This window comes from Pseudophryne corroboree, chromosome 6, assembly GCF_028390025.1.
Source record: "Pseudophryne corroboree isolate aPseCor3 chromosome 6, aPseCor3.hap2, whole genome shotgun sequence".
In the NCBI taxonomy this organism is placed as follows: domain Eukaryota; kingdom Metazoa; phylum Chordata; class Amphibia; order Anura; family Myobatrachidae; genus Pseudophryne; species Pseudophryne corroboree.
Genome location: NC_086449.1, coordinates 720,039,555 through 720,066,736, shown reverse-complemented (window position 1 = coordinate 720,066,736; position 27,182 = coordinate 720,039,555). Strand labels below are relative to the sequence as shown.

Below are 27,182 nucleotides of genomic sequence, written 5' to 3'. Positions count from 1 at the left end.
CATGGGGGTAATTGAGACCTGATCGCGCGATAGCGTTTTTTGCAGTGCTGTGATCAGGTCAGAACTGCGCATGCGTATGCACCGCAATACGCAGGCGCGTCGCACAGTTGCAAAGCGATGGGTTTGTGCGAAGGATCCATTCGCGCGGGCGATCGCAAGTAGATTGACAGGAAGAGGGCGTTTGTGGGTGGCAACTGACCATTTCCTGGGAGTGGTTGGAAAAACGTAGGCGTGTCCAAGCGTTTTTGCAGGAAGGGTTCCTGGCGTCAATTCCGGTCCTGGACAGGCTGAAGTGATCGCAGCGGCTGAGTAAGTCCTGGGCTACTCAGAGACTGCACAGAATCTGTTTGTACTGCTCTACTACACATGCGTTCGCTCACTTGCAAAGCAAAAATTCACTCAACGATGGGCGGCGACTATCTGTTCGCAGCAGTGCAAAAAACCCTAGCGAGCGATCAGGTCTGAATTAAGCCCCATGTTACAATACACGTTTGCATACATAATGCTGGGGCTTTTGCATGTACTGTAGCCCACAAATGCTGAACAGCTTTATTTTTACACTGCCATTTTGAGTTCATCTCCCAGCTCTAAATCTGCACATTTTTAGGTCTTCCCCACCTGCATTAAAACATGGGGCCTAACTCAGACCTGGTCGCTGTTGTGTGAAATCGCACAGCGGCGATTATCGAATGACTGCGCATGCGTATGCACCGCAATGTGCATGCGCGTCGCCAAACAGCGTCAGGATGGAGCGCATATTTAGATCTCTAGGCGCTCGCAAGGTGATTGACAGGAAGGTGACGTTTGGGGGTGGTAACTGGCCATTTTCTGGGAGTGTCAGGAAAAACACAGCGTTTTCTGGGAGTGTGTGTGATGTCAGCTCCGGACCCGACCACCCGGTTTGTATCACACTGTAGGAGTAAGTCCTGGGCTGCGCAGACACAGCACAGAATGGAAAAACAGGATTTTAATACCGACCGGTAAATCCTTTTCTCCTAGTCCGTAGAGGATGCTGGGGACCACATCAAGACCATGGGGTATAGGCGGTTCCGCAGGAGCCATGGGCACTCTTAAGACTTTTCAATGGGTGTGAACTGGTTCCTCCCCCTATGCCCCTCCTCCAGACCTCAGTTATAGGAACGGTGCCCAGGGAGACGGACATTTCGAGGGAAGGACTTACTTTAATACTAGTGGTGAGATACATACCAACTCACACCCTCAACCATGCCGCACACATGGCATTCAATATAACACACGCCAACAGGCATGAACTAACTGCAGCAACATGCTGAACTAAGATAACACAACTTGTGTAACTCTAATAATTAAACTGCAGGTAAAGTACGCACTGGGACGGGCGCCCAGCATCCTTTACGGACTAGGAGAAAAGGATTTACCGGTAGGTATTAAAATCCTGTTTTCTCATACGTCCTAGAGGATGCTGGGGACCACATCAAGACCATGGGGTTTATACCAAAGCTCCAGTACGGGCGGGAGAGTGCGGATGACCTTGCAGCACAGATTGACCAAACTTTAGGTCCTCATCGTCCAAGGTGTCAAACCTGTAGAACTTTGCAAATGTGTTTGACCCTGACCAAGCAGCTGCTCGGCACAGTTGTAATGCCGAGACCCCCCCGGGCAGCCGCCCAGGATGAGCCCACCTTCCTAGAGGAGTGAGCCTTTACCGACGTCGGTAGCGGCAATCCAGCCGTAGTATGAGCTTGCTGAATCATATTTCTGATCCAACGTGCAATAGTCAGCTTGGAAGCAGGACACCCAATTTTGTTGTGAGCATACAGGACAAACAGGGCCTCTGTTTTCCGTATACGAGCCGTTCTAGCAACATAGATTTTGAAAGCTCTAACCACATCTAGAGACTTTGATTCAACGAAGCAGGGAGTCTGTTGCCAGCAGATCTCCCTGAAAATAAAAAACCTAACATAAGTCTTTTCAGAGAAACTCAGTAGAGCTCCTCAGAGTGCATCCAGTCTGCCTGGGCACATTTCTAAAACTGAGGTCTGGAGGAGGGGCATAGGGGGAGGAGCCAGTTCACACCAATTGAAAAGTCTTAAGAGTGCCCATGGCTCCTGCGGAACCGCCTATACCCCATGGTCTTGATGTGGTCCCCAGCATCCTCTAGGACGTATGAGAAAGTAATTTGATGGTGAATGAGTTGCGAACGGATTTGCAACTGTCTGCTGAGATGCAAAGTTTTCGCACGGCGTACACATGCATTTGCACACTTGCACAGGGTGGGTTTTCACTCTTTCAGGGCAGCGACTATCTGACTGCAGACCTTTGCATATTTGCAGAGGAACAATCAGGTCTGAATTAGGCCCATGTTTTGCCAAAGTGCAAATGTGCTCCTTTTTTTATTATTTGAATAGCACCAAGATGTTCATCCCTCCTATGAGTAAACAAAGGGGAGAGTCAGTTATGAGCGAGGTTCACTTGCACACACTGCAAGGAATTATGGAAGGAAAACCTGGTTCGTTTTAGGTCGACCACTATGGGGTGTGGGCAACAATGACCGAGACCTTCCTTACGGATAGCCAGTGTTGTATAGTGTGCAAGGTTCAGAGGGAAACTCATTGCTAATTCAGTCTCCCTCAAAGTGAAACGCAGGACGAAAACTCACCGGTTGGTCGAGCCATTGTAACAATAGTTGGGCAAGAAGTCGAAATTGAGCTCCCAGAAGACGTGTAGTGTATTTCTCCCATAAGGAGCGGACACGTTGTGATTGGCTTCCCGGAACATGGCGTCAAAACTGTCCAGGGTCAGGTGCTTGCAGAGGAGCCGGTGAGTGAGGCGGTTAATATCAAGTAGCCACTCCAGCTCCTGAGGCAACGAGAGTATCAGAAGAGTAAGACAGGTTACTATACAGAGGGCATTTAGGAAAGTAGTGCAAAAGAAAAAAAAGGGTTGCCCATTGCAGTACATGAAATAGTTGCCTCCATTTTCAAAGGTATTCTAAAAGTTTTAATAAATGTCCTCACTCTGTTTTGCTCTCTTTTATTGCATATATGGATTTGTTAATTACATGTTAGTGCAGATGTGATATAAATTATGTGATACAAGTTCCCAAGCTATGACAGAATGACTTTATGTGAGCTGGTGTTTTCTGTTATCAGCTGTCTGTGGGGGAGATGTACTAAGCAGTGATAAGAGTGGAGAAGTAAGCCAGTGGAGAAGTTGCCCATGTCAACCAATGAGCTGCTCTGTATACTTTCATAATATGCAAATGATAAATGTTACGTCAATGCTGATTGGTTGCCATGGGCAACTTCTCCACTGGCTGACTTCTCCACTTATATCACTGCTTAGTACGGGTGTAGTAGGGTATGCTGGCGACCAGCATACCGGCGCTGGAATCCCGACGCCGGGATACCAACAGCTGGGCGAGCGCAAATGAGCCCCTTGCGGGCTCGCTACGCTCGTCATGCTATGGGCATGGTGGCGCGCTACGCTATCTATTCTCCCTCCAGGGGGGTCATGGACCCCAAAGAGGGAGAAAAGATGTCGGTATGCCGGCGGACGGGATTCCGGCGCCAGTATGCTGGTCGTCAGGAGCCCGGCTGCCGGCAAACAGAAGACCACCCCTTAGTACATCTCCCTCTTAGTCAGAGATGCCCACTGTATGTCTGCCACAAATAAGCCTACAGACAGGTGGTCTGCAAGTAAATACAAATCTCTTCTAACGATCCTGACTTTCTGGAACTTTTCTGTGTGTTTGTTATTTGTAGCTCTACTATATAATGCAGCAGGTTTTTTTTTAACATTTTGTGATTCTTTACCGGCTGTCAGCTAGTATCACTGTTGGCGGGACACACTCACCACAATAGAGGTCAGATCCTCACTCTCAAAGCGACTGATCGCCTGGTCCAAGGATTTGTACATAGCGGCCGAGATCCGCTGAGTGATCAACCTGTTCAAGTCGATGGATCTGCCCAATAGCTGTGTGGAAGGTGGAAGGTAAAGATAACATTTATGGACTTCATTGGATTGGCATAAATGATTGCTATATCTTAGAGTATTCATAACAGCATTTAATAAGTGCAAAATGAATAAACATAGGCTAATATGATTTCCTGTATGTGAAGGTTTAGGGTTTCCTCTGTTTTGTATTTTGTTTGTTTTTATTTCAATGCTACATATCACTGTTGGGTGAATGCAGCATGAACAGACTACAGACTCAGGGGCAGATTTATTAAGTCTGGTGAAGTGATAAAGTGGAAGGTGATAATGCACCAGACAATCAGCTCCTAACATCCATGTTACAGGCTGGGTTTGAAAAATGACAGCTAGGAGCTGATTGGCTGGTGCATTATAACCTTCCATTTTATCACTTCACCAGGCTTAATAAATCTGCCCCTCAGGAACAACCGGTCACTAAGAGGGATGCACTAGAAAGGCTTACTTCAGCCATCAGACAGACAAGCTGCAGTCACATTTTGTGTTTTGTTTCCCATAAGTACTGGCATGGGGTGATTACCCGCTGAATGCAACATTAGGTAACACACACCGGTGGCAGTACACGTACAGGAGTGAGTAAACAAAAACAAATCTTAAAAGCAGGAGGACAGACCTGGACGTGCCGCTGTTTGAGCAGTGTTTCATAGCGATTGGATGGTGGGTATGGAATGATCACGCCATAGTTCTTACACTCTGCTCGGAAGCGTTTATCCAGCAGAACACTGCAACAAGAACTCAGTCAGGCTTGTGTTTATAGGAATATGGACCCAATACAGCTCTTCTTTGTATCAAAGAAACCTTTATCCTATTATCTATTTCAAGAAAAATAAAAACACTTATCCAATCCATCTGTAATGAGAAAGCTTATGTTTGTTCATACCTGCCAGACATAGCCTTGTAATAAGCAAAGATCTGATCAGATAGCTTATACACAAACTGGTCAAAGCACAAATTCACCTGCAAGAAAAGAATTGAACATTCGTTATAAAAGGGAATTTAGAAGCCAACTGATATATGTTTTATTATTAATAAAAGTACTGACAAGAGTTTACATGCGGACATAAAAACAAATCAATAATGTCCACAAGGTGGCAGTCTGATAGAGAACGTTACAAGGCACTGGGCATGATTCAGAGAGGGACACAAGTAAAACATCAGACGCAAGCGACTAATGTTTATGCACATGTAACCGAGACGCACTGGGCATGTGCCCCAATGGTCACCGCTGGCAGATGCGGAGGGGAACTGCATGGGATCCATTTTTGTGCCCTACATATAGAGTTTTGGTCAAATCCCAAATTTTACCTTGTCACCTGCAGCCCTGTGCCATGCTATGCCAGCTAAGACTACTGTATGACCAATTTGTTATTATTATTATTATTATTATTATTTACAGCAGTGATTAATATAGGGCATACGTACTACGCAGCTTTACATTGGAGCTCACAATCTAAATTCCCTACAACACAGACCAGCTGGAATTTGTCAGGAGCCAACTAAGCTACCAGTATGATTTGGAGGTCCTAGAGGAAACATGAAACAAGAGAAAGACATACAAGCTCCACACAGATAGGGCCCTTGCTGGAACTGAACCCATGATGCCAGTGCTATAGGGTAGCAATACTAGCCACTGTGCAATGGTGCAGCCACTTTGTTACAACATAACATTTTGTAAAAGTACTTTAGAAGTGGCACTATGCAGTTGTATTTATATACAGAATATACAGACAGAATGACTCTTATATCACAGAGTCACATTGGCAGCTCCATTGTCAGACACACTGCCCAGCTCTCACTGCATTGTCTTTTTAATTCTGTCCACCCCCCCACCTGATCTTTTCTTCCAGCGTGGTATTAGACCCCCATCCTCGCCAGGATGTAGTCAAAAGGTCAACAATAACAATATCTACACCACAGTTATGATGGCGACATTGTTAAAATGTTTACAGGCAACATGGCAACCTTCTCAGAATGTCAACATTAGGGCTAGGCTGTGGCCGGGAGGGGTAAGGTTAGGCTGTGGGGGGAGGTTGTGGTTAAGCTGGAAGGGGTGGAGGATTAGTCGGGGAAAGGGGGGGGGGGGGTACAGTGTTAGGGTTACGCTGGGAGGGGAGGAGGATCAGGGTTAGGCTGTGGCCAGGAGGGATAGGGTTAGGCTGCAGAGGGAAGTTGAGGTTAGGCTGGGAGGGGAGGAGGATTAGTCGGGGAAGGGGATACAGTGTTAGGGTTAGGCTGGAAGGGGAGGAGGGTCAGGGTTAAGCTGTGGCCAGGAGGGATAGGGTTAGGCTGCAGAGGGAAGTTGAGGTTAGGCTGGGAGGGGAGGAGGATTAGTCAGGGTGTTAGGGTTAGGCTGGGAGGGGAGGAGGGTCAGGGCTAGGCTGTGACCAGGAGGGATAGGGTTAGGCTGCAGAGGGAAGTTGAGGTTAGGCTGGGAGGAGTGGAGGATTAGTCGGGGTGTTAGGGTTATACTGGGAGGGGAGGAGGGTCAGGGCTAGGCTGTGGCCAGGAGGGATAGGGTTAGGCTGCAGAGGGAGGTTGAGGTTAGGCTGAGAGGAGAGGAGGGTTTGATGGGTAAAGCTGAGAGCTGTGTCCACTTTACCCTCTACTGTAAAATGTCTGGCAGACGCGGGGTAACAGGCTAGAGAATGTTGAAAACTGTCCCTAGTTTTCTTGTTTGTGGCCCACTGACAATATATATAAAAAAATAAATAAATGGAGACTATGACAAATCAACATGAAATAGCGATCAGTCAGTGTAACAGCCTGTGCCACATAAATGCACACACAGATTGCCACTTACCTCTGCTTCAATCTCGTCATAGAGAAACTGCTTCTTAAACTTGGTCAGAGCATAGTAGGCACTGTCATTATACAGGTCGAGGGGATATAGCACATACCTGTGGGAGAAGCGGAAATTATAGGGGAACTGGCTTTTATTTTTATTTCTATAATTAAAGAAAGTTCTCATTTTATTATAAGGCTTTAGGTGGGAGCTGCCATATTGGACTTCTTAAACAGTATTTACAAAAGCTGTATCTTCAATTTCTTACTCCATCATAGAGGGCTCCTTGGTCTCCAGGATGTGGTCAGTAAGGATCCAGGGCATGGACATCTCGATGGGGAACTGGATGCGTCGCCCCATAGTGAGCTCCAGGAAGAACTCCCGGAACCAGAGCTGGGACAGGTCACAGCACTGCTGCAGAGCCTCTGCAATGAGTCAAGGATTAGTCATTAGGTGTGATCAGTAGAGTGGGGAAATATACTACAGTATTTTACAGACAAATCAGATGGAATAAGGCCCTCATGTTGCTCTTGTATGTAAGCAGATTATCCACATCTAACAAATTAGTGGAAGACCTCTAGGACCGCGGAGGGAGTGGCCAATGCTTCCTCAAGGATACTTATCTGCCAGCATGGTGGGTGGGCACATTCTGTGATGACCCACTTTATCAAGCTCTGTATACCTCAGTGGCACCCAGTGGGCATGATAATGCAATCAGCATAATGATAGGTCTTGTCTCAGTGTCACATTTACCCATTACCTTCATACTTCTGCTCCGCACCTCCCAAAGGGGAGGGCTGAAAAGTATTCAAGTATTTACTAGTTCTACTGACTCCATAGTGGAAGGGAACATAGATTGAGAACTGGAATGCACTACTGGCTGGAACCAATAACTAGTTGTACTCAGTTTTCAAGATCTTTGTTAAGGTGTACAGACTTATTAAGTGTGCTCACGTATTTCACTAGTTTATGAAGAATTTATATTTTCTCGTTTTCTCGAGAAAACAAAATGGCTACCTATGCTTTGTGTACACGCACATTCACCCTCCCAGTACGCACCGCTGAAGTTAAGCAGGTGAGTGAAGAAGAAAGACTGTTTGTGGAACTCCTCTATTGCCTGCACGATCGGGCCATCCAGACTGCTGCGTAAAGTCTTTTTAGAACCACTCTTATCAGCGATTAATGATTCCAGCATTGTACGCACCATGTACAGCTGTAACAGGAAGAGGAGACAGGTCACTAACCAGGAAGGAGGGGAGAAATACTGTAGCACTGGAAATGGAAAACGAGATGCCATAGACTCAATTATAACATGATGGGAGACACACTATGGCAACTTTTTAACAATATTCAATACATACTTATAAACATAAAAGAAACAGTTCAGCTGGGTACACACTTGAAAGATAAAAGAACAGTCTGGTCATACATTACAACTGAGTCGGCTTTTGAATTTGCCCGCCCAGCTGTGACGTCATTGCCGGCGGTTCCTGCCACTGGCATATGGAATGGCCAGCGGGATATTTCTGCAAGAGATATCGAGCATCGGCTGTGCTGAAGAGCCAACACGATATGTCTGTGAATGTCGTTCACAGACATATCAGGTGTACACACCCGCCGATGCTCTACAGGTATATCATTCGTCACTCAAACAAACAATAATTTTGTACCTATGTCATAATTCTTTTATATTGCATTTTTTTGCATTGTACTTGTCTCCTTGTTTTTGTTCCCTCTCTCCCGTCCCTTTCTTTTATCTGTACCTCTCTCTCAACTTTGCAATACTTTCAATAAAAATGTAGGGGGACGGTGGCGCGGCTCCGGGACCGGACGACCGAGGCTGGGCCTGTGTTCGATCCCTCTGGAGCTAATGGTGTCCAGTAGCCTAGAAGCCCAAGCTAGCTGCAAGCAGGTAGGTTCGCTTCTCTCCCCTAAGTCCCTCGTAGCAGTGAGTCTGTTGCCAGCAGATCTCACTGAAAATAAAAAACCTAATAAATACTTTCTTTACTAGGAGCTCAGGAGAGCCCCTAGTGTGCATCCAGCTCGAGCCGGGCACAGATTCTAACTGAGATCTGGAGGAGGGGCATAGAGAGATGAGCCAGTGCACACCAGATAGTATCTAATCTTTCTTTTAGAGTGCCCAGTCTCCTGCGGAGCCCGTCTATTCCCCATGGTCCTTACGGAGTTCCCAGCATCCACTAGGACGTCAGAGAAATGTATGAAAAGTTGCTCATTGCACAATGACATATTTTGGTGAAAATCTACCTGAATCCAAAGCTCTCTTTACCTGACTGCACATTGAGAGATGCAGAAGACTACAAAAATAATTATATGAAATATAAACATAAAAGTTATTCTTACACAGAAGATTCGTTCTGCTAAGTTCCGTATTACCGTTTTACATTTGATTACCAGGAAAACCTTTTCATTTCCTTATAAGCTCTAAGGGGGTCATTCCGAGTTGATCGCTAGCTGCATTCGTTCGCTGTGCAGCGATGAGGCAAAAAAACAGCACTTCTGCGCATGCGTCGCAATGCGCACGTGCGACGTACTATTACAACGGCTGATGTAGTTTCACACAGGGTCTAGCGAAGCTTTTCAGTCGCACTGCTGACCGCAGAGTGATTGACATGAAGTGGGCGTTTCTGGGTGTCAACTGAACGTTTTCAGGGAGTGTTCGTAAAAACGCAGGCATGGCTGGGCAAACGCAGGGCGTGTTTGTGATGTCAAAACAGGAACTGAATAGTCTGAAGTGATCGCAAGCGCTGAGTAGGTTTTGAGCTACTCAGAAATTGCACAAAAAAACTTTGTAGCCGCTCTGCGATCCTTTCGTTCGCACTTTTGCTAAGCTAAAATACACTCCCAGTGGGCGGCGGCATAGCGTTTGCACGGCTGCTAAAAACTGCTAGCGAGCGATCAACTCGGAATGACCACCTAAATGCTAAGGTCGTGACAATGCCTAATTCAATGATTCAGTGGTACCTATCAGTCTATAAGCAATACTAATATAGGGATCTGATAGAGACCTGAGTGCTGGAGGGTCCCACTGCTCTCCGAGGAACTTTAATGTCAAAGCCACCTTTAGGGTCCTTCTCTCCGCGCAGACATGGGTCATTGGGGGGCTCTCGGCCTCCTTCCCAGTCACAGATGGTCTTCCGTATTGCCTGCAGAACACTGAGCAAACACAAAGCAGAAACAGATCACCCACATATGTCATACCTACAAGCCATTCTCCACTAGTGTGTGTGTGTGTGTGTGTGTGTGTGTGTGTGTGTGTGTGTGTGTGTGTGTGTGTGTGTCTGTGTGTGTGGTCATTTTGCCTGCTTGGCAGCCAGATCGGATACTCCATGTCATTTATAGTTTGTTTTGCAACAGGACATTTGCATTGCCACAAAAACGAAGGTATTCAATGCATTGGTTAGAACAATATTACTCTATGGTTCAGACCTAACGAGGCTGTAATGTTTCCAAATTAGGTGCTTACGAAACATACCACAAGTAAAACTAACAGGCCGCTGGAGAAATTAAAACATCGGAAAACTATGCCAAGACCAACCCACAACAGAATCCTATATTAAAACACAGCATTTAAAGTGGTTCGGACAAGTCTGCAGAATGGAGCCTAAAAGATACCATACCAGTGCCTACATAACACACGCCCGGATGGAAAATAGCACGTGATGCGCCAAAGAAAACACGGCTAAAGCAGATTGCCCAAGACCTTCAAACATAGCACTACCACATGCAGGGTGTCAGGGGTGTGAAAATGGTGCAGCCTCCCGGGTTCCTATGGGCACTCAGGGTGGCACCAGGGTAAGGGACATAAATACTGTGCAGCAGGATGCAGAGGATGACTGTCCGTAAGTGGACACCTTTGTATCCTCATTTCACTCACCTTATCAACACATTCTTCTTCTTGCGCACGGCCTGGCGGAGGGGCTCCCGCAGGGCGCTCTGGGCAAAATCCTGCAGGGCTGCATATATGGTATTGCGTATGGCTTGATTAAACACACTCTCCATGCGGCCCATGAGAACCTGCAGACCCTTCACCATGGCAATCACCTGAAGAGATTGAGAACACAGCCAAACACGTAAGCAAAAATAAACCCGTTAATTCTCATAAGGCAGGCTATCTCTAATGGTTTCTTACTATTAGATAGATTGCAGTGTATGTGCGCTGGTTCTTACACAGGACACCTGTGGGGATTTACCGCTTACATTTAAGGTTAAATCATTCTCCACTTGGGGGCATAATTATGCTGAGAGCCTGGACAGATATGTCTGAGAGTAGGATCTCCATAGACGAGCCTACCATTGATGGTGCCATCTGGGCTTTATATCGATGGCAGGAAACCATTACTGAGAAACTATCAATGCTTTACTTTACACCATTGAACACCATCACTGCAACAGCTCCAACTCTATGTGGAGGCGGGACCCGGGCCAATCAGGGAAAAGGACGGGGCTATGCAGGACGTATTAGGCCAGAGATAACCTCAGAGCCCCCTGTGTCTGGGAAACAAAATTATCACACACTCTGGCATCGATTATGGTGGGGGGTGAAAGGAAATATCATAAACCATCGGTGGCAAATCCTCAATTGTTGCTTACCATCAATGGCCGATGGCCAGCCTGCTTGGAGAAGAGCTTGGTTTCAGCACTGCTGAGGGTCTATTGTGCATGAAGCAGATATGGGGGCAACTAAAGCCACAAATAGTCTGGGTTAAGGAGGATCCATCTGCCTCTCACACTACTACACATCAATTACAGGGCAGGTAACCGGATGGTGTGCTTCAAAGTTACTATTAGCTTTTTATTGCTATAATCTAGGCACTGCATAATATAAGCATTTGTTCATTTCAACTTAGGCAGTCAGTAGTCTCAGTTAAAAACGTAATAATTAAGGCATATAAAACTATTAGAGGAAAATAAGAGGATTTTTGGTCACTTTCCATTAAACAGGCTAGGGAACACTGGATCATGGGATTGCAGGTTGGGGTTGGAGTTGCCACTTAAACTAAAACTGTAGCTTTATGGCATAAGCTCTTCCCCCCTGAACCCCATAATGCCAGCACTTATTTAAAAGATTCCGGTAGTAGTAGTAACCTACTGAAACTGTTAAACAAGTAGGGAAATGATGGTCAAGAACCAAAACCTTGCATGACTGAGCATGAGGGAAGGAACACAGTGTCCCCCAGCCTGCTTAAGAGTAAAGCATTCAATGGTAAGTGACCAAAGGGTCTATTCATGAAGCAGTGAAAAGAGTGGAGAAGTGAGCCAGTGAAAAAGTTGCCATGGCAACCAATCAGTGTTGAGGTAACATTTATCAAGTGTAGCCTATAAAATGAAATGTAGCAGCTGATTGGTTGACACCCATGGGCAACTTCTCCACTGGCAAAAACAAACAAGCGTGTGGACAGAGGAATCAGGTAGTTGCACGACAGACCTGTTCTGCCGAAGCCCTGTGTTGTACTGCCACCACCCTAGTGGAAAGCGCTGGTACCTGCTTGGCCTGCTTTGTAGTCGGCCAACCATGTTTATGTGCATCATAAAGAACAAGCTACAACAATGCCTCCCGAAAACAAACATGCCATACTCCGTGAGGCAACTAATGCACCACTGTCATTTTGAATTTGCGGGGGGGTGGGGTTGGGGGCTGTCATGGGGGGGGGAAACTTACATTTTAAGGCAACAGTTTAGTTTAAGTGCCAACTCCATCCCCAACCTGCAATCCCATGGTCACGTGTCCCCCAGCCTTGCTGCCAGAGAAACAGCCCATAAATAGTAATGACACTGCAAACTACAATTTTAGCTAAATATTGCACAAATGAACTCCAGAGGAGTAATATGGTCACAAGTAATATTATAATGACATAAAAGTACTTTGGCACTGATGCAGAGTTACATGTACTCTCATTTGTGGAGTGTATCTTGCTTTCGCACAGCTGAGCATATGCAAGTACAGGCCCTGCAGCAATGTCTGGTCATTATGGGCTGACACCTCCATCCCATGTGTACTTGAGACCTGGATCAACCTGAATGGTTATATTGCAGACTTATATGCAAACAGCATTTCACTTTAATGGGAGGTTTTATCAAATATTCTAAAAATGAGAACTGGGAGTTGGTGCATATGGCAAAGAATCAGTTTCTAGCTTTCATTTATCTAGAACATTCTATAAAGGGATACCTAGAAGCTGATGGCTAACACCAACACTTTTCCTCTTTAGAAGGTTTGATAAATCTTCATCTCCACAGGGTGCTCATGTAAAACTCAGATGTGTAACAGCCAAACAGGTCTACCAATGACTTATAACAAATTAAATGAGCACTGTACTGCAGTCTAGGAGGCTCATTCAGGTGTGGCTGTTCTTGCTTCTGCTGTACGCAATTGCGATTATATGCTAATATGGGTAGAAGCTAACCTGAGCATAGGGATCCCCACTGCTGTCGCATAATTTCCATTCGATGGCGTAGAATCGCTGATACATTGGTACCATCGTCGCAAATAGGGTCATGACGCAGAGCCTGAGCGCAAGCTGAGCTCTCCAGTAGCAACTGCTAATTTATGCACGCCCAGAAAACGCCATCTGAATGGCCATGACATGCCTGCTTTTACCCGACCACTCACCGGTCCCACCCCAAACGCTGTCTTCCTGTCACTCACTTTGCACCTAATTCCTCAGTGCAACCGCAATTTACTTACTGCACACTGTGGCTCAGAGTCAGGCGCATGCGCAGTAGAAAAACATCGACCGATGTGTGTATAATAGCTGCTTTGCGACCACACCTGAATGGGCCTCTAGATTGCATGTGCTACCTCAAGCTGCTCTTACTCAGCACTGCTTGCTAATGCACATGGATATGAGGTGCCGACGTGTAGGCACAGACTTCTCTTACCTCCACAAAGGCAAATTTTTCCTCGCTGGTGTAGTTATAGCGCGTAGCCCGCTCATACTCCTCCGCCGTGCCTGGGCAATCTTTGTTACAGAACTTGTCTGTAGGATGAACCAACTTCCAGGAATACTGAAAGATGAAGAGCACAGAGTGACAAGCCTCATCTAACCGGAGCAGAGACAGCCACATTAACATATGCAGAATATGGTTGCTATAGCAATTACTATAAATAGCTTTATTTATAAGGCATCACAGCGGTATACGCAGTGTAGCACATAGGAGATGACAGCACACAGTTATATAATGTAACATACATGATAGAGTTTTACTATGAGCTAACAGTTACACGTTTCTAGAGTTCATATCATATCATGCAAATACAGATACTGATGAGAACAGTAAGCATACATGGACATATATAAGCAGAATACAGAGTCTATTTAACAAACGGTGATAACCCCTTTCTCCTGCATTTTGCCTGGAAAAAGGAGTTACAGTATTACCACTTCTCCGGATGTACTAACAGGTAAACAATGGAGAAATCACTGTTACCTTTTGATTCACTGTCTAATGCTGTCCCCATAGGCCAATTATATTCAATATAAAACATGCTTGGTTTTGTATTGAACATAATAGGTTCTTTAAATCCAGCGACTGAAATCGCCAAAGATGCGTTGTTCTTGAAAAATAAAAATCCCCACCGTACGACCATCGTGTTCAATCAGACTGATCAGACAGAGTAAAGATTTGATCGGTCAGTGACAGTGCCCATGTTTCCAATGGAACTAGGAGATTCCAAGCACCTGTGCCTGATACAACCATTTAGGTAGAGGCGGTATAAGAGAGGAGAGGGCCGATCTGCATCCTCCATGGACCCCTCCTCTCTGGCAGCTTTGTAGGCTCTGGCTTTGTGCCAGAGTCTACTGTGCATGTGCAGGCTCCGGGAACATGGCGCCCATCCCACATTCCTAATGACTTCACTATTTCACATGTGCAAATCACTGGAAAAATGGTCGCAGCATAATTTTCCATGAGGTTTTCTGCTGCTCCCACATGGGACTTTGAAAGAGTAAGTATAATTCTAGGTGCAGGGTGAGCGGTGTGGGTCCTCCTGGAACTCGGGGTTCTCGTGTGCACTACACACCCTGCACCCATTATAGATACACCAATGCATTTAGCTTTATCACCAAGTTAACAGTTTTGTGACAGGTTTTCCAAAAATAACAGACTGAACAGCATCTTTGTACATAGCAACCATGCAATAATATGCTAATGCCACAGGAGACGTCTTGTATAAATAGATTCCTCCTGCCAGCTCTCTGATCCGCTGCTGCACCTGATGATGCAGCATCAGATCATGTGTGACCACTGGTCATCTGAAAGACCCTCGGGTTACTTAGGATGACCAGGGATTTCAAGTTGCTGAAGCCAGTGAAGCTGTGTCCAAGGAGGCAGCCACTGGCTTCAACACGCAGAAAAAATAGGTACGACACTCCCCCGTTTTCTGAAACGCTGGCTCTTGCATACTCATAAGCAGCCGCAGAATGATAACTGTGCTGCGGCTTCGGGGGCACTGCGACCGTCATTGCAGACACAGATCTGCACGTTAGATTTTGGGCATGCGCAGATTGACAACCATCGGAGATGTACATAAACCATTGGGTTTGTGTACATCTGTGAATTAGGCCCAGTATACGGAATAAGCCTGTACATCTTGGTGGCCTATTACTGCCATCATAATACCATGTTCACAATCAACATATTTATTACCAGACTTGATGAATATAATTATATGGGCTGAGAAATTCCACACACTCACTTGCCTAATGCAGAGCCAGGTTTTTGCTGTGCACTGACAGACGCCAGGTAAATGTGTAGGTGAGGGTGTCGTGTACAGACTAGAGAACCCTTTTAGCCTGTATGTGAAATTTTGAAGAAAAATAAGGGTATGCAATGCTGAGTATAACAATGGGGGTCATTCAGACCCGTTTGCAGGCTGCGTTTTCTTGCAGCCGCGCTAACGGGTCTGAACTGCGCATGCGTTCGGCCCGCAATGCGCAGGCGCGTTGTTGCCCGTCGCCGGGGGTCGCCGGAGAGCGACAGCTTCTACGAAGAAAGCGATCGCAGGGGCGATCACAAGAAGATTGACAGGCAGAAGGCGTTCCTGGGCGGCAACTCACCGTTTTCTGGGAGTGTTGGAAGAAACGCAGGCGTGTCCGGCCATTGCAGAGGGTCCCTGACGTCAGCTGCTTCCTGGATCATCGCAGCGGGTGAGTCCTGGGCTGTGCAGAGACTGCACAAACTTTTTGTTTGTGCAGCTCTCTGCACAAGCGTTTGCAGCCCTGCACAGCAAATCCCCCCTCCCCTGTGGGCGGCGATTACCTGGTCGCAGCAGTGCAAAAAATAGCCTGCATGCAACCAGGTCTGAATTACCCCCAATATGTATAACACTGTGATCTGCCTGCAACCTTAACATGCATCCTGCAGCTACTTCACTGGGGGATGCAAGGTCAGGTTAGTTATGGTAATTCTCCATAAATAACCCTAGAGAATTTATTATTGCAGACTTACCACTTCCATGACATGGGCGCTCCACTTAGACAGGAGCTGGAGTCCCCGCAGTGCCAGGTCAAACAGCTCCCTGTACTCTTCATCCGATTTCTGGCTGTCCAGACCGGATCCGGTTACAACCTGCCAAATGACAAGACCCACTTTTAATCCCTATCAGCTTTGTAGTCTAAAATTCCTATGGATTTATGACAGTATGCGATGAGTTTGTCTAGGGTCCGAGCATCTTATTGTATTTATTCTTCATTATATGATCTTTTGGGATGTCCTCAGGGTTGAAGCAGGAAGTGATAGAACATCCAGTAGTTAATTTGTAAAAGGGCCACGGCAGCTCTCAACACGCCCGCCCGCCACGGCAGAGGCACAGGAATTCTTTTGGGCGATGTCTAAAAATGTGCCTGTTGACCATACATGAGGTCCCTATTTTGTGTCACAAATCTGCTCTCATTAGTAAAACACAGATAGACTCCATAGGACTTGATACCAGGTCCTTAATGTTTGGGAGCAACCTTGACTAGCTTTGTTGACTCACTACATATGACATCGACTCTTGGCTTTGTCACACAACCGCCCCGGCTCTGATTTTCCTGAGTTCCAGAATCACCCCCTTGGCTAACAACAATTGGCTTATATGTTATACAGTAGTAGACCCCGTGCTGTACTAACTGTGGCAAAGTGTGTGTAGGAGATGAGGGCACAGTGTGTGCAGGAGATGAGGGCAAAGTGTGTATAGGAGATGGGGGCACAGTGTGTGTAGGAGATGAATACACAGTGTGTGTAGGAGATGAGGGCACAGGGTGTGTAGGAGATGAGGGCACAGCGTGTGTAGGAGATGAATACACAGTGTGTGTAGGAGAAGAGAGCACAGTGTAGGAGATGAGGGTACAGTGTGTGTAGGAGATGAGTGCACAGTGTGTGTAGGAGATGACTACACAGTGTGTGTAGGAGAAGAGAGCACAGTGTAGGAGATGAGGGTACAGTGTGTGTAGGAGATGAGTGCACAGTGTGTGTAGGAGATGACTACACAGTGTGTGTAGGAGAAGAGAGCACAGTGTAGGAGATGAGGGCACAGCGTGTGTAGGAGATGAGTGCACAGTGTGTGTAGGAGATGAGAGAGCAGTGTAGGAGATGAGAGCACAGTACTCAACACAGTGTGTGTAGGAGATGAGTGCACAGTGTGTGTAGGAGATGACTACACAGTGTGTGTAGGAGAAGAGAGCACAGTGTAGGAGATGAGAGCACAGTGTAGGAGATGAGTACACAGTGTGTGTAGGAGATGAGTGCACAGTGTGTGTAGGAGATGACTACACAGTGTGTGTAGGAGAAGAGAGCACAGTGTAGGAGATGAGGGTACAGTGTGTGTAGGAGATGAGTGCACAGTGTGTGTAGGAGATGACTACACAGTGTGTGTAGGAGAAGAGAGCACAGTGTAGGAGATGAGTGCACAGTGTGTGTAAAAGATGAGTGCACAGTGTGTGTATGAGATGAAAGAGCAGTGTAGGAGATAAGTACACAGTGTGTGTAGGAGAAGAGAGCACAGTGTAGGAGATGAGTGCACAGTGTGTGTAGGAGATGAGTGCACAGTGTGTGTAGGAGATGACTACACAGTGTGTGTAGGAGAAGAGAGCACAGTGTAGGAGATGAGGGCACAGCGTGTGTAGAAGATGAGTACACAGTGTGTGTAGGAGATGAGAGAGCAGTGTAGGAGATAAGTACACAGTGTGTGTAGGAGATGAGAGAACAGTGTAGGAGATGAGTGCACAGTGTGTGTAGGAGATGAGGGAACAGTGTGTGTAGGAGATGAGGGTACAGTGTGTGTAGGAGATGAGTGCACAGTGTGTGTAGGAGATGAGAGAGCAGTGTAGGAGAAGAGAGCACAGTGTAGGAGATGAGGGTACAGTGTGTGTAGGAGATGAGTGCACAGTGTGTGTAGGAGATGACTACACAGTGTGTGTAGGAGAAGAGAGCACAGTGTAGGAGATGAGGGCACAGCGTGTGTAGAAGATGAGTACACAGTGTGTGTAGGAGATGAGAGAGCAGTGTAGGAGATAAGTACACAGTGTGTGTAGGAGATGAGAGAACAGTGTAGGAGATGAGTGCACAGTGTGTGTAGGAGATGAGGGAACAGTGTGTGTAGGAGATGAGGGAACAGTGGTGGTCATTCCGAGTTGGTCGCTCGTTGCCGATTTTCGCTATGCTGCGATTTGTTGCTAACTGCGCATGCGCATGGTACGCAGAGCGCATGCGCTAAGTTATTTTACACAAAACTTAGTAGATTTGCTGGTGTTCGAACGACGATTTTCAGTCGCACTGCTGATCGGTGAATGATTGACAGGAAAGGGGCGTTTCTGGGTGGTAACTGAGCGTTTTCCGGGAGTGTGCTAAAAAACGCAGGCGTGTCAGGTAAAAACGCGGGAGTGTCTGGAGAAACGGGGGAGTGGCTGGCCGAACGCAGGGCGTGTTTGTGACGTCAAATCAGGAACTAAACGGACTGAGGTGATTGCAATCTAGGAGCAGGTCTGGAGCTACTCAGAAACTGCAAGAAAATATTTAGTAGCAGTTCTGCTAATCTTTCGTTCGCTATTCTGCTAAGCTAAGATACACTCACAGAGGGCGGCGGCCTAGCGAGTGCAATGCTGATAAAAGCAGCTAGCGAGCGAACAACTCGGAATGAGGGCCCGTGTGTGTAGGAGATGAATGCAGTGTGTGTAGGAGATGAGTGCACAGTGTGTGTAGGAGATGAGAGCACAATGTGTGTAGGAGATGAGTGCACAGTGCGTGTAGGAGATGAGTGCACAGTGCGTGTAGGAGATGAGTGCAGTGTACGTATGAGATGAGTACACAGTGTGTGTAGGAGATGAGTGCAGTGTGCGTATGAGATGAGTACACAGTGTGTGTATGAGATGAGAGCACAGTGTGTGTATGAGATGAGTGCACAGTGTGTGTATGAGATGAGTGCACAGTGCGTGTAGGAGATGAGTGCAGTGTGCGTATGAGATGAGTACACAGTGTGTGTATGAGATGAGAGCACAGTGTGTGTATGAGATGAGTGCACAGTGTGTGTAGGAGATGAGTACACAGTGCGTGTAGGAGATGAGTGCAGTGTGCGTATGAGATGAGTACACAGTGTGTGTATGAGATGAGTACACAGTGTGTGTATGAGATGAGTACAGTGTGCGTAGGAGATGAGTACACAGTGTGTGTAGGAGATGAGTACAGTGTGTGTATGAGATGAGTACAGTGCGTGTAGGAGATGAGTGCAGTGTGCGTATGAGATGAGTACACAGTGTGTGTATGAGATGAGTACACAGTGTGTGTATGAGATGAGTACAGTGTGCGTAGGAGATGAGTACACAGTGTGTATAGGAGATGAGTACACAGTGTGTGTATGAGATGAGTACAGTGTGCGTAGGAGATGAGTACACAGTGTGTATAGGAGATGAGTACACAGTGTGTGTAGGAGATGAGTACAGTGTGTGTATGAGATGAGTACAGTGTGTGTAGGAGATGAGTACAGTGTGTGTAGGAGATGAGTACACAGTGTGTGTATGAGATGAGTAGAGTGTGCGTATGAGATGAGTACACAGTATGTGTATGAGATGAGTACAGTGTGTGTAGGAGATGAGTGCACAGTGTGTGTAGGAGATGAGTGCACAGTGTGTGTAGGAGATGAGTACACAGTAAGGATACACACTACAAACTCTTAGTACATCTGTCACTACTGCAGAAGTTCTAGCGCTAATGTAGCACATAATATTTAAATCATGTGGCTGGAAATCTTGTGCATGTACTAGTTAGTCACACCACAAAGTGCCTTGTGCCTCAGTGTGATGAGTACACTGTGTGCCTCATGGCATAATACTGGCACCTGTTCGTAGTTAATTGATAGGCTGACTTCCCATACATATTATTCCTGTCAACAATATGGCCGCCACAAGTACACTGTAGCAATGTTCTTTGTACTAACCTATTGCATATGTCCAACTAATAAGCTAATAATTGATCTTACTTAATTATTATTTTGTATACGTACTTGCTTCATAACACCACATTAGTAAGAAATATATAGTAATGTCGTAGACAACAAAAACATAAAAGTACTAAAAAGGAGTAACATGAGTAACAGACTGCGGTTTATTATTTGCAGAGAGAATAAGAAACCTGCATAAAAAGGTTGCAGTCACAAAAAGTAATGTAAATAATAGCTTAATAGTTAATTACAGCCAAAAATTGCTTTGATAAACCCCCCTATGAGAAAAGCACCATGTAACATAAACGTTTTATAAGTAAGTAAATAACAGCCACTGGATTTCCTTACCTCGCTGTTGCTGTAGCGAGCCAGCTCGGAGATGAAGCGTATGTGGTCGTCTCGTATCTGCACCATCTGCTCACAGATATTGTACTGGGGGCTGATACTGCTCTGGGTGCAGGTCCACCTGGGCAGGAAACAGCTGCTTAAGCCTGCGGATCGGCCTCAGTGGGGCATATGGGTAGAGGCTGGGGGCACTTGGTAGGTAAAGTTGGTATACTACAACTCACACTGAAATTCTGGCGATTTTTCAACTCTTAGGTCATAATTTAAAACAGGATTAAATCCTCAGATACCATACATTTCTTGGTGTATACATGTTATTATACAGCTATACCAAATGTGTTGTTGTTTCTTCCAGGCATGTTTACAGCAGGGGCTGTATAGCATACATTCAGAGTTTTTAGTTTTATTTCCCTTTGTTGCGATGCACATCAGCTTTGTACTGAGCTAATAGCATTATCCAAGAGCGATCAATATAAAAAGCCCTGACTGGCTGATATAAAGCACTTGGGGGTTTATTTACTAAGCAAGCCACCGCTTCCTGAAGTGTTAAAGCCCAAAATTTAAAAGGGCAAAGTTTTGCTATTAAAAGCATCGGCCTATTAAATTTGGGGGTTTAAACACGACAAGCAGTGGCTTGCTTAGTAACTAAACTCCTTGCTGAACAACACAAAAGAAAACCTAGATTATAAGACAGTGTATTTATAAATGTCTCAAGAGTGCATTTCCAAACCAATAAAATAAAGATGTCTGAGGGCGGAACACCACTGTAAGACTCGAAAACTTGAAATGATTATAGTGTGGCTCAGAAAGACAAAGCTGAGAACATACAAAGGCATCATACGACATCCAGCTGCAGATCCTTTTATATCTGATATTCTACCATGAAAGAAAGGGCCTAATGCATGTTTATACGCAACAGAGCGATTATCTGCAGACCGTGCAGGAGCTGCAATCACAATGCGCATGTGCGAAGGAGCCTCTGCAATTCCGCTCACAATGATGATTTTAGGGAACAGTGATTGAGAGAAAGTGACCATTTGGAGGTGTTTACGGGGAGTTTATGGGGTGTGGTTGGAATAACCCGGGCGTGTCATGGCCATTTTTGGGATGTGTATCTGCCTTCAGCTACAAGCTTGTATGTGCAAAAACATGGCGCTTGAGGGGGTCATTCAGATCTGATCGCTGCTGTGCGTTTTTACACTGCGCCGGCGCGTCGCACGGCTGCAACGGGGATCGCCAGTCAGCGACGGGATTGTGCGAAAGATCCATTCGCACGGGCGTTCTCAGGGTGATTGACAAGAAGAGGGCGTTTGTGGGTGGCAACTGACTGTTTTCAGGGAGTGTCCGGAAAAACGCAGGCGGGATCAAGTGTTTTCAGGGAGGGTGTCTGATGTCAAATCCGGTCCCGAGCAGCCTGATGTGATCGCAGCGGCTGAGTAAAGGGCCCTACACATTTCCTGATGCGCCGCAGAGGTGCCCGACGGCCGATACACAGCATGCACAGCCGACGGGAGACCAGCGATGAACGAGCGCGGGGACGCGCATCGTTCATCGCTGGAGTCTCCACACTGAAAGATATGAACGAGTTCTCGTTCATTTATGAACGAGATCGTTCATATCTTTCAGAAAATCGGCCAGTGTGTAGGGCCTATAAGTCCTGGGCTGCGCAGAGACTGCACAAATTCAGTTTGTACAGCTCTGCTACACATGTGATCGCACACTTGCACAGCGAAAATACACTCCCCCTGTAGGCGCCGACTATCTGATCGCAGGACTGCAAAAGTCGCTGCCCAGCGATCAGATCTGAATGACCCCCCGTGTCGCCACTGCTTTGTCCAGTCTGTAGAGCCATAGGAAATAAAAACAAGAGAATGAATAGTGGTGCTGTGTATAACCAAATTGAACAATTGCAGTGGCAAATGCAGGATGTTCATAGGGGGGGTTCCATACATGTATGTAATGAATGAATATATATATATATATATAAGTTGTAACACTGTAGGGGTGCAAGGTGCCTTTTCCTGGGGAATATGGAAGGACGCAGCAGCTGAGGAACAACACAAGTCCAGTTTCTGGTACAACTGACCCCGGCCAGTTTTATTGAAACAGAAAATAAAACAAACCCCAAAATAAAAATACCTTGCCTGTCCGGCACTAACTAAACATAAGATGTTCCTAACTGTCACTAAACAAAACACAGAGTTCTTCAGTACATACTGTATAGCTTACTTGCATCAGAAAGCGTGTCTCTCACACACAGATCCTGCAGCCTTCCCAGGCAGTCTGCCCATACTAATCAGGTTAGAAGCACTATATCACTCTTACACAGCTGAAACCCTGATTAGCCCTCTGTGAGGCCAAAGACCCGAACTGGGCCCAATGTCTAGAACTCGCCTTATCTCTCTCTCAGAGCCTTTACCCAGCTTTTACAGCAAACTGAAAAGGTTCAGACAAAACAAAAAGCATTTTTCCTAGAAGTTAACATTTTCTAAAACATGTAAGACAAGAACCTGGGACAAATATACCTGCCCTCAAACACTATCCCAGTGTTCTTGTCACATATCCCCCTCCCCTGTTTCGACCTAGGGGCCGGAACACTTGTAGCCCCCAAACAGAAGATGCGAGACAATGCATCTGCGTTGGCCAATTGTGTTCCCGGTCTATGTTCGACAGTAAACTTAAAGTCCTGCAACGCTAGAAACCATCTAGTTACACGAGCATTCTTGCCTCTATTTACATACATCCATTTTAAAGGGGCATGGTCTGTCACTAGTCTGAATTGTCTACCCAAGAGGTAATATCTCAAGGTATCTAGTGCCCACTTAATGGCCAAAGCCTCCTTTTCCACAATGGCATACCTTTTTTCATGCTCATTGAGTTTCCTACTCAAATAAATGATAGGGTGTTCGTCCCCATCTCTGGTTTGGGACAGCACAGCACCTATCCCTACCTCTGAGGCATCTGTCTGTACCACAAATTCTTTTGAAAAATCTGGTGTTATCAACACCGGTTGTGAACACAAAGCCACTTTTAACGCTTGGAACGCCTTTTCTGCATCAGGGTTCCATTTCACCACATTTGACTGCTTCCCTTTGGTAAGGTCTGACAACGGCACCGCTGTGGTCGCAAAATTAGGAATAAACCGTCTATAGTACCCAGTAATTCCCAAAAAAGCCCTTACCTGTTTTTTATTCACTGGACGAGGCCAGTTTTGAATAGCATCAACTTTATTCAATTGGGGCCTAATCAGACCTCTGCCTATGGTGAAGCCCAAGTATTTGACCTCCTCCATTGCGAGGCAGCACTTCTTTGGGTTAGCAGTTAACCCTGCCTCTCTGATTGAGTCCAGTACTGCTTGTACTTTAACCAAATGTGACCCCCAGTCTGTACTGTGAATTACCACATCATCCAAATAGGCAGCTGCATATTTTCTATGGGGCCTCAAAATTTTATCCATCGCCCGTTGAAAGGTTGCTGGAGCCCCATGCAACCCAAAGGGTAACATCTTATACTGGTACAGCCCCTCCGGAACCGAAAAGGCTGTTTTTTCTTTGGCGCTATCAGATAAAGGTGTTTGCCAGTAACCTTTGGTCAGGTCCAATGTGGTGAGAAACCTGGCTGTTCCCAGCCTTTCTACAAGCTCATCCACACGGGGCATGGGGTATGCGTCAAACTTGGACACCTCATTTAACTTACGAAAGTCATTACAGAAGCGTATGCTACCGTCGGGCTTCGGGATGAGCACTATGGGACTGGACCACTCACTGTTAGACTCCTCTATGACTCCAAGTTCTAACATGGTTTTAACTTCCTTAGAAATAGCTTCTCGCTGAGCTTCAGGAATCCTATATTGCTTTAAATGAACCCTGACCCCTGGTTCTGTGACAATGTCATGTTTTATTATGGTCGTTCGGCCAGGCAGCTCTGAAAATACCTCCCTATTTTGGATGAGAAATTCTTTAACCTGATTGTTCTGATCAGCTGATAATGTCTCTGACACCTTCACTGCGGGAAGCAACCGGGGTGAAGACACCGAAGGGCAAGGCTCCGCTGACAGAGACAACCTATCTTTCCAGGGTTTGATTAAGTTAACATGGTAGATCTGTTCGGGTTTTCTCTTTCCCGGCTGGTATACTTTGTAATTAACCTCATTCACTTTTTCCCTAATCTCAAATGGACCCTGCCATTTAGCTAGGAATTTGCTTTCCACAGTGGGTACCAAAACAAGAACTCTATCTCCAGGAGCAAATTCCCGTATCTTGGCACTCCGGTTATAGACCCTCTGTTGAGCACTTTGGGCCTGTTCCATGTGCTCTCTGACAACAGGTACCACGGCTGCAATCCTATCCTGCATTTGTGTTACATGCTCAATAACGCTTCTATAAGGAGTGGGCTGTCCTTCCCACGTCTCTTTGGCAACATCCAACAGCCCTCTGGGGTGTCTACCATACAACAAATCAAATGGAGAAAACCCCGTAGAGGACTGAGGAACTTCTCTGATGGCCATTAACAAGTAGGGCAACAAACAATCCCAGTTTTTCCCATCTCTCTCAACAACCTTTTTTAACATACTTTTTAATGTTTTATTAAACCTTTCCACCAACCCGTCAGTTTGGGGATGGTAGATGGACGTCCTGAGGTGAGTGACCTTAAATAACTTGCACAATTCTTTCATGATCCTTGACATAAATGGAGTACCTTGGTCAGTCAAAATTTCTTTTGGTATTCCCACTCTACTAAATACCTGCACCAGCTCCCTAGCTATCGCCTTGGTTGTGATAGTGCGTAAAGGGACAGCCTCAGGATATCGAGTGGCATAGTCCATAATTACCAGGATATACTGATGGCCCCGAGCAGACTTTAACAAGGGCCCCACGAGATCCATGGCTATTCTGTCAAACGGGACCTCTATAATAGGCATGGGAACTAGTGGGCTCCTGAAATGGGGTCTAGGGGCATGATACTGGCACTCAGGACAGGAAGAACAATATTCAGACACTTCTTTATAAACCCCTGGCCAAAAGAACCTTTGTAAAACTCTTTCAGTGGTTTTTTTCTGCCCCTAAATGTCCTGCGGTAACGTGACTGTGAGCTAAATCTAGTACCGTTCTCCGATAAGGCTGGGGAACTACCAGCTGTTCCACCACATCCTCACCCCTTTTGACAATGTGGTACAAGAGCTCATTACAGATGGCCATGTGGGGATACGTAACCCTGTCACCTGGTACCACAGGTTCCCCATTAACAATCTTAACATTCTCTCTAGCCTTTATTAAGGTAGGATCCTTTAACTGTTCAGACGCAAACAGATCCTTCTTTACCTCCAGGTCAGGCACGCTTTCAGTTCTAACTACTATGTCTCTGTTCCCGGCAAGAGGGTCCTCACTGGACTCCCCATCTGTCACTTCCCCAGCCAAACTAGCAAAAGGCAAAGGGCCAGAAAGTTCCGAAGACCCACGTACATCCATAAAATCACCGGTATTATCAACTGGCTTTTTACTTCTCACATCTGTTGATAACCGTGATTCCCACAGTTTCCAAAAATGAGGAAAATCCCTCCCTATTATGGCCTCATGCACCAAGGTAGGGACCAGTCCCACTTTAACCATTGCTGACCCACAACAAGTTTCTATATTCACCTCAGCAGTGGCATAATGTTGGGTATCCCCATGTATGCAAGTTACCCCAATAGGTATTTGCTGGACCTTTAAGGGGTTCACTAACCCAGCTTTCACGAGGGTAACTAAACTTCCTGAATCTAGCAAGGCCTCTACCCGGTTACCTTCTAAGAACACATCACACATTTGTTTTTCCAGCTCAGGTGAAGGTACCACAGTACAGGCTAACCTAGCAAAGAAAGATATTCTGCGACATTCAAAGGCAGCATCACATTGCATGGGTTCTTGCGTGACTGGGCAATTGGCAATAACATGACCTGGCATACCACACCTAAAACATTTAACCACACGATTATCAACCCATTTGGGCAGCATAGACCGTTCTAGCCCCATTGGCCTGTTTCCAGGGCCAGTGTTTACAGTCTCTCCAGCCTTGCGTTCTCTTAACCGCCCAGCAACGTTTTCCCACGGAACAGTCTTACCAGTCTTTACTGAAGGGCGCTGTCGAGGATCTATGGGTTGCTGGGTGGTCATCAGTAGTTCCTCTGCTGCCAAATACCTCTCTACCATGTCCACTAATTGGTCAGCAGTACCCGGGTTTCCATGGCTCACCCACTTGCGCAGGACCATGGGCAAAGATCTCAAGTAGCGGTCCATGACGACTCTTTCCACCATCTGGGGACCAGTTAATGTCTCTGGCTGTAGCCATTTTTTTGTTAGCTGAATAAGGTCGTGCATCTGGGAGCGCGGAGGCTTCTCCATGGCGTACAGCCAACGGTGCACCCGTTGTGCTCGTACTGACAGCGTGACTCCCAGGCGGGTCAGGATCTCAGTCTTTAGTTTATCATAGTCCCGAGCCTCAGCAGGGCTTAAATCAAAGTAAGCTTTTTGGGGCTCACCTGACAGGAAAGGTGCCAGCAGACTGGCCCACTGTGCTTTCGGCCAGTTCTCACGCTCGGCAGTCCTTTCAAACGTGGTCAGATAGGCCTCCACATCATCAGCCTCTGTCATTTTCTGCAGGAAGTGACTG

At 46.3% G+C, this 27,182-nt stretch overlaps 1 protein-coding gene across 4 annotated transcripts in view; it reads right to left on the bottom strand.

Annotated features, from left to right (window-relative positions):
• The window catches only part of CYFIP2 (cytoplasmic FMR1 interacting protein 2), a 147,457-nt gene that overhangs the window by 18,034 nt on the left and 102,241 nt on the right, over nucleotides 1-27,182 (bottom strand). For all 4 annotated transcript variants that reach the window (XM_063928384.1, XM_063928387.1, XM_063928386.1 and 1 more), the window contains 12 exons: nucleotides 20,538-20,655; nucleotides 16,223-16,342; nucleotides 13,655-13,780; nucleotides 10,650-10,816; nucleotides 9,781-9,928; nucleotides 7,814-7,967; nucleotides 7,023-7,179; nucleotides 6,773-6,869; nucleotides 4,853-4,929; nucleotides 4,586-4,694; nucleotides 3,835-3,954; nucleotides 2,639-2,838 (listed from right to left, as the gene is read on the bottom strand). In XM_063928384.1, coding sequence (XP_063784454.1) covers nucleotides 2,639-2,838; nucleotides 3,835-3,954; nucleotides 4,586-4,694; nucleotides 4,853-4,929; nucleotides 6,773-6,869; nucleotides 7,023-7,179; nucleotides 7,814-7,967; nucleotides 9,781-9,928; nucleotides 10,650-10,816; nucleotides 13,655-13,780; nucleotides 16,223-16,342; nucleotides 20,538-20,655 — 1,593 coding nt within the window. The remainder of the gene's footprint in view (nucleotides 1-2,638; nucleotides 2,839-3,834; nucleotides 3,955-4,585; nucleotides 4,695-4,852; nucleotides 4,930-6,772; nucleotides 6,870-7,022; nucleotides 7,180-7,813; nucleotides 7,968-9,780; nucleotides 9,929-10,649; nucleotides 10,817-13,654; nucleotides 13,781-16,222; nucleotides 16,343-20,537; nucleotides 20,656-27,182) is intronic.